Source organism: Cimex lectularius, unplaced genomic scaffold (genome assembly GCF_000648675.2).
Source record: "Cimex lectularius strain Harlan isolate CLEC.00 unplaced genomic scaffold, Clec_2.1 scaffold20, whole genome shotgun sequence".
Classification (NCBI taxonomy): Eukaryota; Metazoa; Arthropoda; class Insecta; order Hemiptera; family Cimicidae; genus Cimex; species Cimex lectularius.
This window is the reverse complement of record NW_019392641.1, coordinates 2,823,006-2,839,196: the sequence shown is the minus strand read 5'-3', so window position 1 is coordinate 2,839,196 and position 16,191 is coordinate 2,823,006. Positions and strand designations below refer to the sequence as shown.

At 36.4% G+C, this 16,191-nt stretch overlaps 1 protein-coding gene across 1 annotated transcript in view; it reads right to left on the bottom strand.

Annotated features, from left to right (window-relative positions):
• LOC106661609 (glutamate decarboxylase) overlaps positions 1-6,665 on the bottom strand; it is a 65,636-nt gene extending 58,971 nt beyond the window's left edge. Inside the window, exons 1-2 of the mRNA XM_014385127.2 lie at positions 6,626-6,665; positions 6,096-6,161 (exon numbers count right to left, since the gene is read on the bottom strand). Coding sequence (XP_014240613.1) covers positions 6,096-6,150 — 55 coding nt within the window. The 5' untranslated portion in view covers positions 6,151-6,161; positions 6,626-6,665. The remainder of the gene's footprint in view (positions 1-6,095; positions 6,162-6,625) is intronic.
• Positions 6,666-16,191: the final 9,526 nt, after the last annotated feature.

Here is a 16,191-nt window from a genome sequence, read left to right as displayed (position 1 = left end):
CGCTGTACACGTTCCTCAGTAAATCCTAGTTCTTAAATCGTACTATTTGTTACATTCTATTGTAGTATCTTTCTTTTTTTATTTTGTAGTATTTTTGAATGTGTGGATCACAACAAACTATGGCAGGTCCTTAAAGAGATGGGAGTACCAGGCCACCTTACATATCTCTTGAGAAACCTCTATAAGGGTCAAGAAGCGACAGTTATAACCGCATTTGGAACAAGTGATTGGTTCAGAATAGGAAAAGGAGTACGACAAGGATGTATATTGTCACCTTGCTTATTTAATATATATATGCAGAGTACATCATGCGAAATACTGGCGTGAATTAATCACAAGCGGGAATTAAGATTGCTGTAGAAAAGATCAACAACCTCAGATATGCAGTCGATACCATTCTAATGGTAGAAAGTGGAGAGGAGCGAAAGAGCCTCTTGCTCATGGTAAAAATGGACTTGAAGCTCAACACCAAAAAACTAAGATCATGGCAACCGGCCTCATCACTCCTTGGCAAATAGAAGTCGTAGAAGTATTGACAGAATTCACGTTCCTGGTATCCCAGGTCACCGCAGACTGTTACAGCAGCCATGAAATTAAAAGTCGCCTGCTCCCTGGGAGGAAAACGATGGCGAACCTAAACAGCATGAGAAAAAGTAGAGACATCTCCTTGCCAATAATAGTCCGCATGGTCAAACAATGGTATTCCCAGTAGTCATATATGGCTGCGAGAGTTGGACTATAAGGAAGGCCGGGCGCCGAAGAATAGATTCTTTTGAACTATGAGGCTGGAGACTCTTGAGAATCCCTTGGCCTGCAAGAATATCAAACTAGATAATCCTAAAAGAAATCAACCCTGACTGTTGGCCCATTATCTGGCCCCTGGAAGGCCAGATAATGAAACTGAAGCTCAAATACTTTGGCCACCAAATGAGAAGGGAGCACTCCCTGGAGAAGACCCTGATGCTGGGAAAGATTGAAAAGACGGGGACGGCAAAGGATGAAATGGTTAGTGTCATAGATGCAACGAACACGAAATTGAGTATACTTCAGAGGACAGCAGAAGACAGGAGGGCCTGGCGTGACTTGGTCCTTGGGGTCGCAAAGAGTCGGACTCGACTGTGCTACTGAACAACAAGAAGTATTTTTCTTTAAACATTGCGGTCCTGATAGCAAATTATGAGAGTTGTTTAGGTTCCTCACAAAGATGGCGCGATGCTTAGCGCGTTTGACTAAAGCAACAAGCCCGAGAGTTAAGGCGGACCCAAGTAACCCAGCGCGGGTTCAACATTTCCCCAACTCGCAAATCAACACCCAGCGTAAACTTCTTTTAAAAATTAACATTGTCATTGTATTACAATTAATTAAGGTTTTTAGTTGAGATAAAAAAGTCAATGGCACGAGCGGGATTCGAACCAACGATCTTCGGCTTGATACGCCGCTTCTCTACCACTTGAGCTATCGTGACCTCAAGTGGTAGAGCAGCGGCGTATCAAGCCGAAGATCGTGGGTTCAAATCCCGCTCGTGCCATTGACTTTTTTATCTCAACTAAAAACCTTAATTAATTGTAATATATTAACTGGTCCAGCGGACCACGAAATTAGTGAATTGTCATTGTATTTTTAATGTAAAAACTGATATTAAGAAACACAGTTTAATCACTGTCAGCACTATGACCTTTTACGACCGATAATTGAACTATAAAATAATTTACTGAACACCTTCCTTCAAGAAGGGCAATAAATTGTCTAGAAAATAGTTGAGAACAGTTGGTTACTTATTGCGATTCGATCACAGTGGAAATTTAGCTGTTTTTGGTATTAAATTCTACATCTGACAATAGTAATATAATTTTTGAAATGAGAGTCAGAGAGACATATTTTAACATCCTGGAAATTTTATATTATTTTGATACCATGACCTCTAAACATTTTTACTTCCTACTTTACAAATACGTTTTAACTGCTGTTTGTAACTTTCTTTTTTATCCAAATAAGTCTAGAAACACCGCTATGATCCGTACAATCGTCTACCTTCCAAATTAACAATATTGTTTGCCTCAGTAAATCCTTGATTGTGTACAGTTAATTTATTTATATTTGTAATGTGTGGTGATTAGTGACCGTTAATCGATATTTATTTAGAAATCGTGAGATGCGGTCTGGTGTGATGTAGGTTTCAGAAAAACATCTTCTTTATCGTGCCAACGTTTCGATCTTTATTGAGATCATCTTCAGTGCTCAAAGTGTTTGTCTTCTGTGTAATTGTGCCTTCTTGCGTGTCGTGTCGAGAGTGCCCGAGTGCCCAAAATCAACACGACAGACAAGAATGACACACCTACACGGAAAATGAACACTTTGAGCCCTGGAGATGATCTCAATAAAGATCGAAACGTTGGCACGATAAAGAAAATGTTTTTCTGAAGCCTACATCACACCAGACCGCATCTTACGATTTCTAAATAAATATATTTGTAATATTTTGACAAGTTATAGAACCGCTTTGGAAATGAAAATTTATCATAAAAGTATAATCATTAATTAAACTATTTTGTTATGTGTTTTCACTCAGAAGTATTAATTATAACTATCGGTTTAGCTATACTATTAGTGTAGCATGTTAGCAATTACTTGTAGTTTTCCTATTTCTTCCTAGTCAATTATGTCCTATGAATTTTTCTTGAAAACTTCCGCCTGAATTAATTAGTCACGGAGGCAAAATTTATGTTAGGAAGAAAACCCTTGTTTAATCAACCTAGTTGATGAATCGTTGACAAAATCCACTTTGCTACAAGTGATTGAAGATCTTTACTTCACAACTTTAACGCTTACCTTGTGTTTGCCGTCGCGAAACTTTAACTATCACAACTTCCCTAGGCAAATTGCCAAAACAAACCGAACTTTGAAATGTTATTTGTCCGCTCTTAATTTGATCGAATTGTTAATAAATTTTCCTGAGCAAAACTCTTTCCGAAATGGAGTTTGTTGTTTTGTCAACTCCAAAAACTCTGTCAAGAAAGAAAAGTTAAAGGATATTTTACGTTTTTAAAGTAAAAAAAACTACGTTAAAATAATCTAGAAAAATTTTAGACATAGACCTTCTAAGGAGAACGTACCCCGAGGGAGAAAACCCATTTCTTACCGACGGCCGGCCCTCTGGATAGCTACAGGGTGCAGCATCCCCATTCTTCCGGCTGAGATAACAAGCCCGGTCAGATTATCTTCCCTTCCTTTATAGATTAAACTCGCACCCCTTCGGAGCGAATGGGGTGCCGATCGGTATTAAAATTCCTGATGGGCAGCCTACCCTACGGTAATCCGAGGTCGGCCTGAGCAAACACGATTGCTTATTCTGTTAACATCAAATCAATTTTAATATCTTTTAAGGCTTTTTAGCTTTGTTTTAAAATCAATTTGGGTCTAAACACATCCAAGACTTTATTTATTGTGACGACCGAGGGGAAAGATTGGGTATTTTGTTTTTTCAATTATCAGAAGGTTCAGTAAAGATCTCATCTTTCTCTCTGTTATTCAATTTTAGTATCTTAAACCTAAGTTATGTTAAGCTTGCTATAATTTATTAATTGTTTATAACTTACGGCACTAGACACGTTTTAAAAATCAGTTGCCCAGAAAAGTGATATATAGAGCCGAAAACTTGGCTGGTATAGTACAACAGTATAGTATAACGGTTCCGCTAATTGAAGTTTACCGTTATATTTAACGTCTTCCAAATAACGTTCACTAATTGAAGGCTTTTTGATTGAAGGATTTTGCCGTTAATGCTAAGTTTCCTGGGGAGTTTGTTCAGGTTATAGACATATCATGCTTGTAAACAAAGGCACCTATTCATGAATGTTATAGATTTTCTCTTGATTGCTGACGATAGTTTGGCAAATACTGATGACCTGATAGTTGTTGAAGTTCTAATATAAAAATTAAACTTTAATTACAGGGCAAGTACAGTTGAAATTCATTTGAAGGCGAAAAGTGTCAAAAATTAAAGAAAAAAAGTTTAGGATAGCAATTTTAAGAAAAACTAAAGTATTAAAGTGCAGTTAGTTAACCATATACATACTCATTAAAACCACATTCTATACCGCATAAAATTTTATCTTTTAAATTGTATTTAGTCAGTTCAGCCTTATTTTTTAAATTTGACAATATCTTTGAAAAAATTATTTTATTGACTTTACTGTCACCCGTTCAAATGCACGCTAGTTCGAAATAACTCAGGACGCTATTTCTCGTTAACGTCAAATCTGCGCATGCGCACTTCAATCAATTTAGCGTTACCGTTCACACTAACGTAAAGTTGGACGGATTAACCTCGATTCTCCTATACACGTCCTCATGATTTAATACATTTTTGTTAAGAAGCTTTTTGACATAATTTATTGCCAGAAAATGAATCTTAGATCACTAATTAAATAAATGTCATATCGTCGATTTATTTAATGAATTAATAATGCAATATTTTCCAAGCAATTAAAGGGAATAATATTGAGTCAATATTATAGAAAAGTAACTTAATTAAATTACCATTTATTTATATATTACTTCAAATGTTTCTTAATTTTTAAATATTAACCAACTTGTTATCGTACTGAAGTTGTGAGGAAAGGACTAACTTCAAACAGACCAGAGGACATCCAACGGTTTTGATTGTTCGATTTGACGTAAAATGGTAACGGGTAAGTTTTGTTTTCTTACTATAAAGGCCTATAATGAACCATTATCATTTTTTCGTCAGGCCCTGAATGCAAAAATTGTAAAAACAATAATAGATTACCGTAGACAACTCGTTTTTCTTTTTTTCGTGGTGTGGTTACCTGATTTTAGAATTTTCATTTGTTGTTTTAGTATACTTTGTTGTAATTAGATAAGGTTTTATTTATTGAGTAATAGAGCAATAATCTGCAGGAAGCTCAGTAACTTCCATACATAACGAGATAACTCACATTAAACGAAAATATATCGTGGGTAGAAACTGTCCAGTGATAGTACTCCTAAATAAGAAATCATTCACTTAATCATTCGCACTTTCTGAGAGCAGGTCACGAAGCCACTGCCTTTTTAGACGTCGAGAAAGATTGCTGGGAAGTGACCGAGAGGAAAGTAGTCGTACGCGGAGGTGATTGGAGGTTAGTCTAGAATGTTTTGTAACTGGATTTTATTTAATTTAAAAAGGGAACATTTAGGTCGTCATGGATGGTTTGAAAAATAGAACGGAGTGTTAACGAAGGATCTAAGGATTCGGCATTATAAGGCCTGGATTCTGCAGAGATGGGAAGATTTGGTTGTACCCCAAGTTCTGTGCTGTATGTCCAAATTGGGTTCAGTATTGAGTTGTATAAGAGTATTTTGTTGTCAAGGGAGAGTTTATATTTACGTGCTAGCTGACGTCTAGAAACAGTCCTAGATAGCGGATGACGGTTTCGTTAGGAAGAGAGGTGAGGGTATAATACAATAGATTGGAGGTAGAGTGATGACGGAGGGTGACGGTTATTTTGGGACTAACAGTGTTCAGATTATTTGAACGATTGGATTGAATGTGTGTCCGGAGGATGCAATAAGCTACGACGGAGTCATGGCAGTGTCATGAGCGTACCTTATGGTAGTGGTGGCGGGATGGGAAGGAATATCATCACAATCTACTGAATACAGTAGCGGGCCGTGGAGGCTACCCTGAGGGACTCCCACGTCCACGCTTAACAAAGCGCCTGTCAGCCAGATAGAATTTAACAAAGAAAGTTAAGTTTAAATTAGCTGGTCGGATTGTTGCTAAACGTTGATGTTTCAGTGTTTTAGATTTTAATTAAAAACCCTTTGATATGAAAATTAAAAGGTTTGTTAAGCGTAGTTCTGGGGGTTGAAAGGAATTTGTTCAGAGTCCTGGAGTCGGAAGGACCCCTGGCAAAGGCAGGATGTGATGCTCACGTGCCTCTGGAAAACTGGGTCACCCAATGGAAAGGAAAGGGGGCGTGGCGGCAAACATAGCCGACCCTGCCCCTGTCTCCAACTCGAATTATCATTTTAATCAAATCCCCTAGATTAACAATTATACCGAGAGGTCGAAACCATCAATCGATACGAACCCGTGTATTTGAGGGAGCCGATTTTTTTGTCCATCTGGTACTTTTTGTCGGCCATCTTGGCGAATCCTGAAACAGACAGAAATGGATTGCTTAAATAACGTCTATTTTATTGATATGAAGTGGAGGATTTATTGAGTTTCATGGTGAAAATAATATATTTTCTATGATTTTTGCTATAAACTAAAAGACCGAGCTGAACTAGGTAATGAAGCTATAACCTATTTCTTGTCATATATTTTCAGAACCCTTCTGAATTAACGGGAATAAGGACTAGCACCATGATCAACTACATGATTAGTACAATAGAACTAAATCAATTTATGTTTTTATTTGACATTTTCACGCTAAACGTTATAGCTATTTATTTTTCGGGATAAAACCGATACAGCAAAACAAAGATTTTAGCTATTTCCGTTGATATCAGCTCAGAAATTCGGTTGGTTTCGATTTCAAATAAGCAAAGACACATTAGCATGACCAACGTGCAAATAGTAAAGGGTTAAAATCTCATATGAATTACATTTACTCACTATAGCTGTGCCGGGGACGAGGGCTGGAAGAGGACTGAATCTGGCTGTATCGACCTCCTGGTGTTCCTAACTAGGGCAGGACCGCCCCCAGATACGCCTACGCACCCGCCCTCGCAGGATCGATTCTGTTTCCTTTCGCCGGCTACGACAAATCGCCGATGACTCCCGCGGAAAAACGCTTTTCACACCGATGGTATCTCACCTCGAGGGAGCGACGGATGAAAGGCCTCCATACCACCGGGGGACCTATTTGTCGTAGGTTGTTGAAGAGGACGAGGTAGCATAGCCGATTCGCGGAAATATGAGATTCTTAAGTGTGAACGAGGAAAATGCGAAAGAACTCCAACTCGAAGGTGGTTCAATGCAAACAAACGACGCTCACGTCTATTCTGAACTTAACAGGTCAAAAAGTGAAGAGTGCTTAAGCTAAATTCTTTAAATTCACTAATTTCGTGGTCCGCTTGACCAATTAAATCATTACAATTAATTAAGGTTTTTAGTTGAGACGAAAAAAAGCTAATGGCACGAGCGGGATTCGAACCCACGATCTTCGGCTAGATATGCCGCTGCTCTAAAACTTGAGCTATCGTGACCTCGATCCGCTCGGACACCAACTTCCCATCTCAACCCCACCTTTTGAATTTTCACACGATAGCTCAAATGGTAGAGTAGCGGGCGTATCAAGCCGAAGATCGTAGGTTCAAATCCCGCTCGTGCCATTAGCTTTTTTTCATCTCAACTAAAAACCTTAATTAATTGTAATGATTTAATTTTTCACAATTTGATTTTTCACAACGTATACACTACTGTACTACATTTTAGCATAATGTCTTTTTAATTTAAGAGAAAAATTCAAGATTAAACATAGCTAATAACAAAATTAATATATTACAATTAATTAATGTTTTTAGTTGAGATAAAAAAGTCAATGGCACGAGCGGGATTCGAACCCACGATCTTCGGCTAGATACGCCGCTGCTCTAAAACTTGGAAAAAGAGAAAGAACTTGAATTTGAAGGAGTTTCATAGCAAAAACTACCCCATTTCCACTGTAAACACGGTAGGTTAAGTGGTTAGAGAGCAGCGACATGAACCGAAGAAAATTCATAACTTCTAACCTAAACTCCGTTCAGTTTTCATGACACCAAGCGCATTTTTCATAAAAAATAAGATACTTTTTTAGGGCAAATTAAAAACTGAGCGTCTAATTTAAAATTTAAAATTGATGCCTGTGTAATGGAAAAGTAAAGTAAATTTTCATGAAAGCTATAAAATCAAAGTGAATATTTGTTTTCCAGAGATATCTTGACTTGCTGTAAAAATATACAACCTGAAGGGAGTATAACCAAATCCAATAAAGTTTCAGCGCTAGTTTACCTTTGAAGCGTGAGATAGAAAGATAGAAAAAAACTTCTGTTCAATATATCTATGCTGAACTTAATAATAAATACGTTGTAAAAATTAGCTAAATTTGAATGGTGATAATATAACATTTAATTGAATATAACCATAGCTTAATAATTCCTAGCAAGATAGACATAAAATACAATACAAACTTGCAAAACAAAACACACCTCAACCAAAAATATCGTGAATTCGATCCACTCGGACACCAACCTCCCTCCAACCCCACATTTTGAATTTTCCCTCTTTTTTGTCTTTGTTGGTGTCCGAGTGGATCGAATTCAGGATAGTTCAAGTGGTAGAGCAGGAGCGTATTTAGCAGAAGGTCGTGGGTTCGAATCCCGCTCATGACGCTGACTTTTTATCCCCAACCAATACCTTTCATAAAGATTAACGAATTGAAAAGAAGTTATTTGGTCAATCGGACCACGAACTCTAATGAATTTACATAGAAGTTTTCTAAATATAAGGAGTTGGGAGTCATGTATTGTTGCCTTTTAAATGTATAATTATGTAACAAATAATACATAAATAAAAAATCCGTTTTCATCAATATAAAATTATATTTTTAGCAGCTGTGTGATTTTATCTTCTTTTACTTTTTTTCGTTTTCCTGTACGTCACATTTCAGGATCCCAAAAACGCTTGTTGGAAATATTCACAATGGGTTGTCGGTCCAGGGCCATAGGGTTTCTACGTGAAGGGAAAATTTGCATCTCCGGAGGGGCTTAAAAGTTTGTGGCGGCTTAAAAGTTTATGATTAAAAGTCAAAGTTTACGGCTCCATCCGGGCCGGGTTGAAATTCAGTTTGAGCCGAGGATTCCATTGGAGGGGCCTACTGACGTAGGTCGTGGCCATGGCAACCTTGTCAATAGGGTCGAGGATCGAACCGGCCGAGTTTCGCGGAGACAAAAGCTCCGCAATTAGCGGATTTGGTTATAATTGGAAAAGTTTATCAGATTAGAAAATGGAGGTGAAAAGGCAGAGAATGCGAAGAAGTTGGCCGCGATGGCGTCCATCTTCCATGACACGAGCTTTAAATTTCAATCCATCAGGCTTATAAATTGCTGTTTGAAATTTGTTCCCCTCACTTTTCTAACTTCCGCCCGTCAATAAATCACGTTCATAAAAATTCTTCTTCACTTCTTTTGCTGAGAACACAAATATCGGGATAAGCACAGCGTTCAATTAAACTTACAAAAAAAATCAATTAATTAAGGTTTTAAGTTGAGATAAAAAAGTAAGTGTCACGAGTGGGATTCGAACCCACGACCTTCGGTTTGATACGCCGCTAATCTAGCCGTGGGTTCGTATCCCGCTCGTGACACTGACTTTTTTACCTCAACTTAAAACCTTAATTAATTGATTTTTTTTTTTGTAACTTATATATGCATGCATAACTAATTGTAGACCTGCAGCAACCATGTGTTTAATTCACTAGTTTTCGTGGTCCGCTTGACCAATTGATATCTTTCAATTAATTAAGGTTTTAAGTTGAGATAAAAAAGTAAGTGTCACGAGTGGGATTCGAACCCACGACCTTCGGTTTGATACGCCGCAAATCTAGCCATGGGTTCGTATCCCGCTCGTGACACTGACTTTTTTACCTCAACTTAAAACCTTAATTAATTGATTTTTTTTTGTAACTTATATATGCATGCATAACAAATTGTAGACCTGCAGCAACCATGTGTTTAATTCACTAGTTTTCGTGGTCCGCTTGACCAATTGATATCTTTCAATTAATTAAGGTTTTTAGTTGAGATAAAAAAGTCATTGTCACAAGCGGGATTCGAACCTATGATCTTCGGCTAGATACGCCTCTGCTGTACCACTTGGGCTACCGTGACCTCGATCCACCCAGACACTAACTTCCCACATCAACCCCACCTTTTGAATTTTCTCTCAGTTAGTGACACTGACTTTTTTATCTCAACTAAAAACTTTAATTAATTGAAAGATATTAATTGGTCAAGCGGACCACGAAAAATATTGAATTTAATGAATTAAAATGAAGTATACTTCACTAAAAGCTCTCCGCGGTCATTTCACTTGACGCCGAGAATAAAAACAAATTACACGATATTTGAAAAATGGCTAAAAGGAGGGAAAATTCAAAAAGGTGCGGTTGAGATGTGAAGTTAGTGCATGAGGGATCGAAGTCACGATAGGTCAAGTGGTAGAGTGGCGGCGTATCAAGCCGAAGGCGTCGGTTCGAATCCCGCTCGTGACACTGACTTTTTTTATCTCAACTTAAAACCTTAATTAATTGAATTATATCAATTGGTCAAGCGGACCACGAAAAATAGAGAACTTAATACAAAAAAAACTTGATAACACGTAAAATTGATCAAAACTTTAGCATTAATTGGTTAGGATCGTACGATTGTAAACTGGTAGACTGAAAACTAACGGGTATTGCTTTAAATCTAGCACATTTGTCGATCGACCTCGAATTCTAAATTAAATTGCAAATAAACTGGTCGCCTAACTAAACTTCCTTTCCTCCCAAACATGCTATAAACACACAACTTTTCTCATTATTTACAAAATTTAGGATGTTAAATTGACTGATCATTAAATTACTGGTATTTTTGGGTAAAATAAAAACCCTTGTATGCAACTTATTGTTGCATAATATTTTCAAAAAAGTGATAATCGCAGGAAAAATTTTGTAATTTTATGAGAAAGATTTTTCCATTTAAAAGCCTAACACGATATGAAAGATGATTTTAATTCAACTTTATTCAAACACACCACTAAGACTGTAGTTTTCCAACTTTATTAAGTTTACTTTTTCATATCTAGATAGTTTTATTACATTAATGGGGGGCGATACTATGCATTGGAAACAACGTAGGTGAATGCTTATCATCCCAGATATTCGATCGTCGACCCCTCGGTCTAGGGTTCGATCCTTCCCAAGCCCTTGGAATTTTTTGAATACTCCTCTTCCCGCGAACAATTCCTTAACATCGTTTCTGTACAATATGCTATAGGGCCATAAAAAATTGTTTTGATATTTTTGGATGTTTTTATACTAGGTAGTACACTGACTAGTTTTTACTTTTTGGCACATTCCTTGAAATTTTTATTTGAAATAAATATTCAAGATCGTATTATAACATTAACACAATGTACACAAATATCCAAATTATTTGATATATTAAATAATGTACATGAGTTTAAACTTTTTTTCATATACAAGATGGTTTTTTATGGGATGCAAAAGTAAATTTGTCAACCAAAATACATATTGAAATTCCTCGTTAAATTCGTTCATTTAACCCGCTGAACGACTATTGATTGAAATAAAAGAGTTCAGTAAATGTCTCATTTAACGAGTATTTTACAAACGATCTCAGTTTCGATGAAAATCCGTAAGTATGGACAAAACTTTTTTTTCTGGCAAAACGTTAATATATTGGATCGAAACAATAGCCCCAATAAACGAAAGTTTTTAGAAATATATCAGTAAGTAACCTGGATAATTTTATTGCAAAGTTGTGAAGCTAAAAAAGAAATGTGTGGTGTTCAGTAACCGTTAATCAATGATTATTCGGAGATCGTGAGTTGCGGTCTGGTGTGACGAGGTTTTAGACAAACATTTTCTTTATCGTGCCAACGTTTCGATCTTTATTGAGATCATCTTCAGGGCCTGGGATGTACAAACATTGTTTAAATTTAACAAATACATGTAGAATGTGGAAAAAATGAATTTATTCAATGTAAAAAAAAGGTTTTTTATATACAATCAAAGTATTTGTTTATGTATATATTTTATTGAACTCAATCAAAGTGTTTGTTTTCTGCGTAATTGTATGTCGTGTTGAGAGTGCCAGTGCTCTTTTATGTTTATATACGTATACTTATACGTATGATAGTGAGGTATACGTATATAAACATAAAAGAGCACTGGCACTCTCAACACGATACACAAGAATGACACAATTACGCAGGAAAAAACCACTTTGATTGAACATAAAAAATATATTTTTTGCATTGTATATATTCGTTTTTTCCACATCCTAGTATTTGTTAAATTTAAACAATGTTTGTAAATCCCAGGCCCTGAAGATGATCACAATAAAGATCGAAACGTTGGCACGATAAAGAAAATGTTTTTCTCAAACCTAAGTCACACCAGACCGCACCTCACGATCTCCGAATAATCATTGATTAAAGGTCATTAAACACCACACATTTAAAGTTAGTGTTGTAAGTCTGCGATTGGATCAATTTTATATTGAAGTGATCAACACTGATAAAATAAAATGAAGTAATGTAACTATAATGAATTTTTTTAAAAATTTGAACGATTTTGAACGAATTTTGAATGAACGAAGATATTTGAAAGTTCTAATTAGCGGGACAAGGCGGACCAAGAAGTTGAGAGACAATGAAGCGTCAAAAACACCGTGTCATATAATTCCACCAACGTAACATTTAAGATTCTATAGTTTAATACTATCCGGTTAGCTCGGGGAGCATTTACTCTGTCTGAAATGACGGTGTGTGGAGTATGAAGGATCCAAGTCGCGAGACGAGGCGGATCAACACGGATGGAGATAATGAAGCGTCAAGAACGACAAGACATTTCTGTCGATTTAACATCAAAGATTCTATAGGTTAATCTTATCCAGCCAGCTTGGGGAGCATTTCCTCTTCTGAAATACTCGTGTATAGTATCTGACAAATCGAAATAGCGAGACAAGGCGGACCAAGGTGATCAGAGATAAAGAAGCGTCAAGAATGACAAGTCATTTCTGTTGACTTAACATCAAAGATTCAATTCTTATCCGGTCATCTCGAAGCGCTATTTGTTAAATTTAAACAATGTTTGTACATCCCAGGCCCTGAAGATGAACTCAATAAAGATCGAAACGTTGGCACGATAAAGAAAATGTTTTTCTCAAACCTCGTCCCACCAGACCGCAACTTACGATCTCCGAATAATCATTGATTAACGGTTACTGAACACCACACATTTCTTTCTTTTCTGAAATCTACGTCACACCAAATCGCATCTCACGATCCCCGAATAATCACTGAAAAAGAAAGAAACACCGTATGACTTAATTACGCGTTCAGAATAATAAAATATCTGAAAATTTTTGCTAACTTGAATTGATAAAACCTAAAAAAAATACAAGTTTTGATATGAAAACAGTTAAAAAAACATTAATTTTCTTAAATTCGCTAATTTCATGGTCCGCTTGACCAATTAATACATTACAATTAATTAAGGTTTTTAGTTGAGATAAAAAAGTCAATGGCACGAGCGGGATTCGAACCTACGATCTTCGGCTTTATACGCTGCTACTCTACCACTTGAGCTATCGTGTGAAAATTCAAAAGATGGGGTTGAGATGGGAAGTTGGTGTCCGAGCGGATCGAGGTCACGATAGCTCAAGTGGTAGAGCAGCGCCGTATCTAGCCGAAGATCGTGGGTTCGAATCCCGCTCGTGCCATTGACTTTTTATCTCAACTAAAAACCTTAATTAATTGTAATATATTAATTTTGTTATTAGCTATGTTTAATCTTGAATTTTCTTCTTAAATTAAAAAGACATTATGCTAAAATGTAGTACAGTAGTGTATACGTTGTGAAAAATCCAAAAATATTATTAGAAAAACATAGAAACTTTGCCAGAAGTAAAGAGAAGGCTGTTTTTAAGCGTACGACGGGAAAAAATCAAGCCCAGCAAAGCTAACCAAACTTAATTAAAAAAATTAATCTCAGGTGTCCAAAGAGGAGAGATACCCATCTCCTAACGGGCAGATTTAGCTTCCCATTTGCACAAACTTGTCTAATTAGCTGTCTTGATAATTAAGTGACATTCTCGTTAAGCAGCGAAGCCCATTTCGGTTTGTTGCTTCCGAAATATCAGATAACAATGTATTTGTTGTTAAACATCAAACTGACAATAACAAGTGGATTAAGATTTATAATTGAATTTTGCGATTTTCCAACCTATCAATAAAAATATATAATCATTATAAACATAACTTACCAACAAGCTTAACGTTCGTCCATTTTGTGTACTTTTTGATATGTCACTAGCAAATAAAGGCATTTTGAAATATTGACTATCACTGAAATTGCGTAGCATTTATATTGTTACCTCCAACATTTTGTTACATTTTACCGGATCATCAATTTGGGTTTCGAGCTTTAATTTTTTTTAGGTGAGAGTTTAATATAATTCATATACAGTTGTAGATTAAATAAATAAAGTAAAAAAAAAAACTTTATCAACGTTCCTCTAGAATCTTAGATCAATTTGTCTAAAACTGTTCTCACCTCCTCTAGAAAAAAAAGCCGGTTGCTAATTCAGGGTGATTCTTTGCAGGCGGCTATTTAAAACAGGAGATCGTAAGTTTTGGAAAGGTCGCCTCGCCTGGCCTGCTAGTAAAATACGACCCGGGGGATGAAAACGAAGGGTTTTGCCCTCGGTGATGAATGGGCCTTGTCTAGCTTTGTAAAGCCAAGTGGGGGATGAGGGCTAATTGTTTGCGTCGCGTGACCCGACTTAATCGCACCCTTTCACTCTTCCGGCCCTTTCGCCTCCACGTATTTGTCGGATCAGCCGACTCAAAACAAACACCCCGACCCGTAATCTGAATTTTAACCAGTCGACACCCCGGGGAAATTTGTTTTTCTGCCCGTTATCTCCACCACTTCAAGTCACGAACAAATGTATTCCTAAATATTGCTCTAGAATAAAATTTTAAATTAAAATTGAAATTTCATTTATTTTAAAGGACAAGCATAAAAAATGAACAATTATTTTGACTCGAATGATACATGCATACCATATTAACTGTGTCTTAATTACTTATTCCTTTTTATTTATTTAGGATCGGACATGACACATGGAAGAAGAAAGACCTAAGTTCTTCTCAATTCAATTATCAAGACACTGTAATAACCGGGGAACTAAATACCAAAGCCACTAATCTTGTAGATGAAGAAGAAATCAACCACAACGATTAATGAGTTTGGGATCTGGTTTCTGGTCAGGTAGAGAAATAATGTTTTGGAAAACAAATCAAAGATTGAAAACTAGATTAAACCAACATAAATTAGGCACTAATGATAAATCTAGACCAGGGACAGCGTCATAAAGCACTCGCAAGAGTATAACCATCAATTTGATTTTGCAGAACCCCGAATTCTAGACAGAGAGAATAGCTTAGACAGACGTTGTTTTAAAGAAATGTTATTTATTGCCACAAACGATACGTTAATATACATACAGATATTTCTGGTCTCAGTTTCAATCGACTCGAGCCCTCTGGATTTTCATAAATCCCGCCAAGTATTGGGTTGTCCGGAAAATAATGCAGGATTTTGGTATTAAACAAAAAAAAAGAAACTAGTTACTTTAAAGCAATGTTCTTTAATCAAANTGACATTCATACAAATGAGTAATCCTGTAAACGTAAACAGAATATTTTATATAGATTTTTTTTAATGAAAACTTAAAATCCTGCATTATTTTCCGGACAACCCGATAGCTTCCTTTAAAACAGGATCAACACATATGTAAAGTTGTTAATCTAAATTTACATACATATAGATTTTTTTGGGGGGTTTACGCTTGCATATTATCCATGAAGTTTTCTATTTTAATTTTACTGTCGAGCGGGATCGGCCGACCAGGACCAGGTCCCCACTGCGCGCCCGCCCCACTCATTCAGCTTCACCAACATCATCTTCTCATCTTCTAAATTTTCATAGTTGAAGATAATGAAAATGAAACGTTTATCGACTTTAGAAATCCATAGATTAATAGAAATTATAAATGATGGAGTGAGTGTGGTGTTCAATACTTTTTAAAAGGATAGTTCCTACTCACAGTAAGTTGTTTTGCAACGATCCGGATTTCGAGCCTTTTAGCTCATCATCAGGTTGAAGGACTTCTACAACCACGTCTCTAAAAAGTTCAAACAACCATCTTTGCCAATTTCCAATGTAAAATTTATATTACGGTGTAGAGATGGTTGTTTGAACTTTTTAGACCTAAAACTGTCCATAATAAACAACNACTTACTGTGAGTAGGAACTATCCTTTTAAAAAGTATTATCCATAGATTATGTTGAAAGCTGATGGATTGTTGCGTATTAGGACAGATTCTAAGTTTATTAGTTTGGAAAT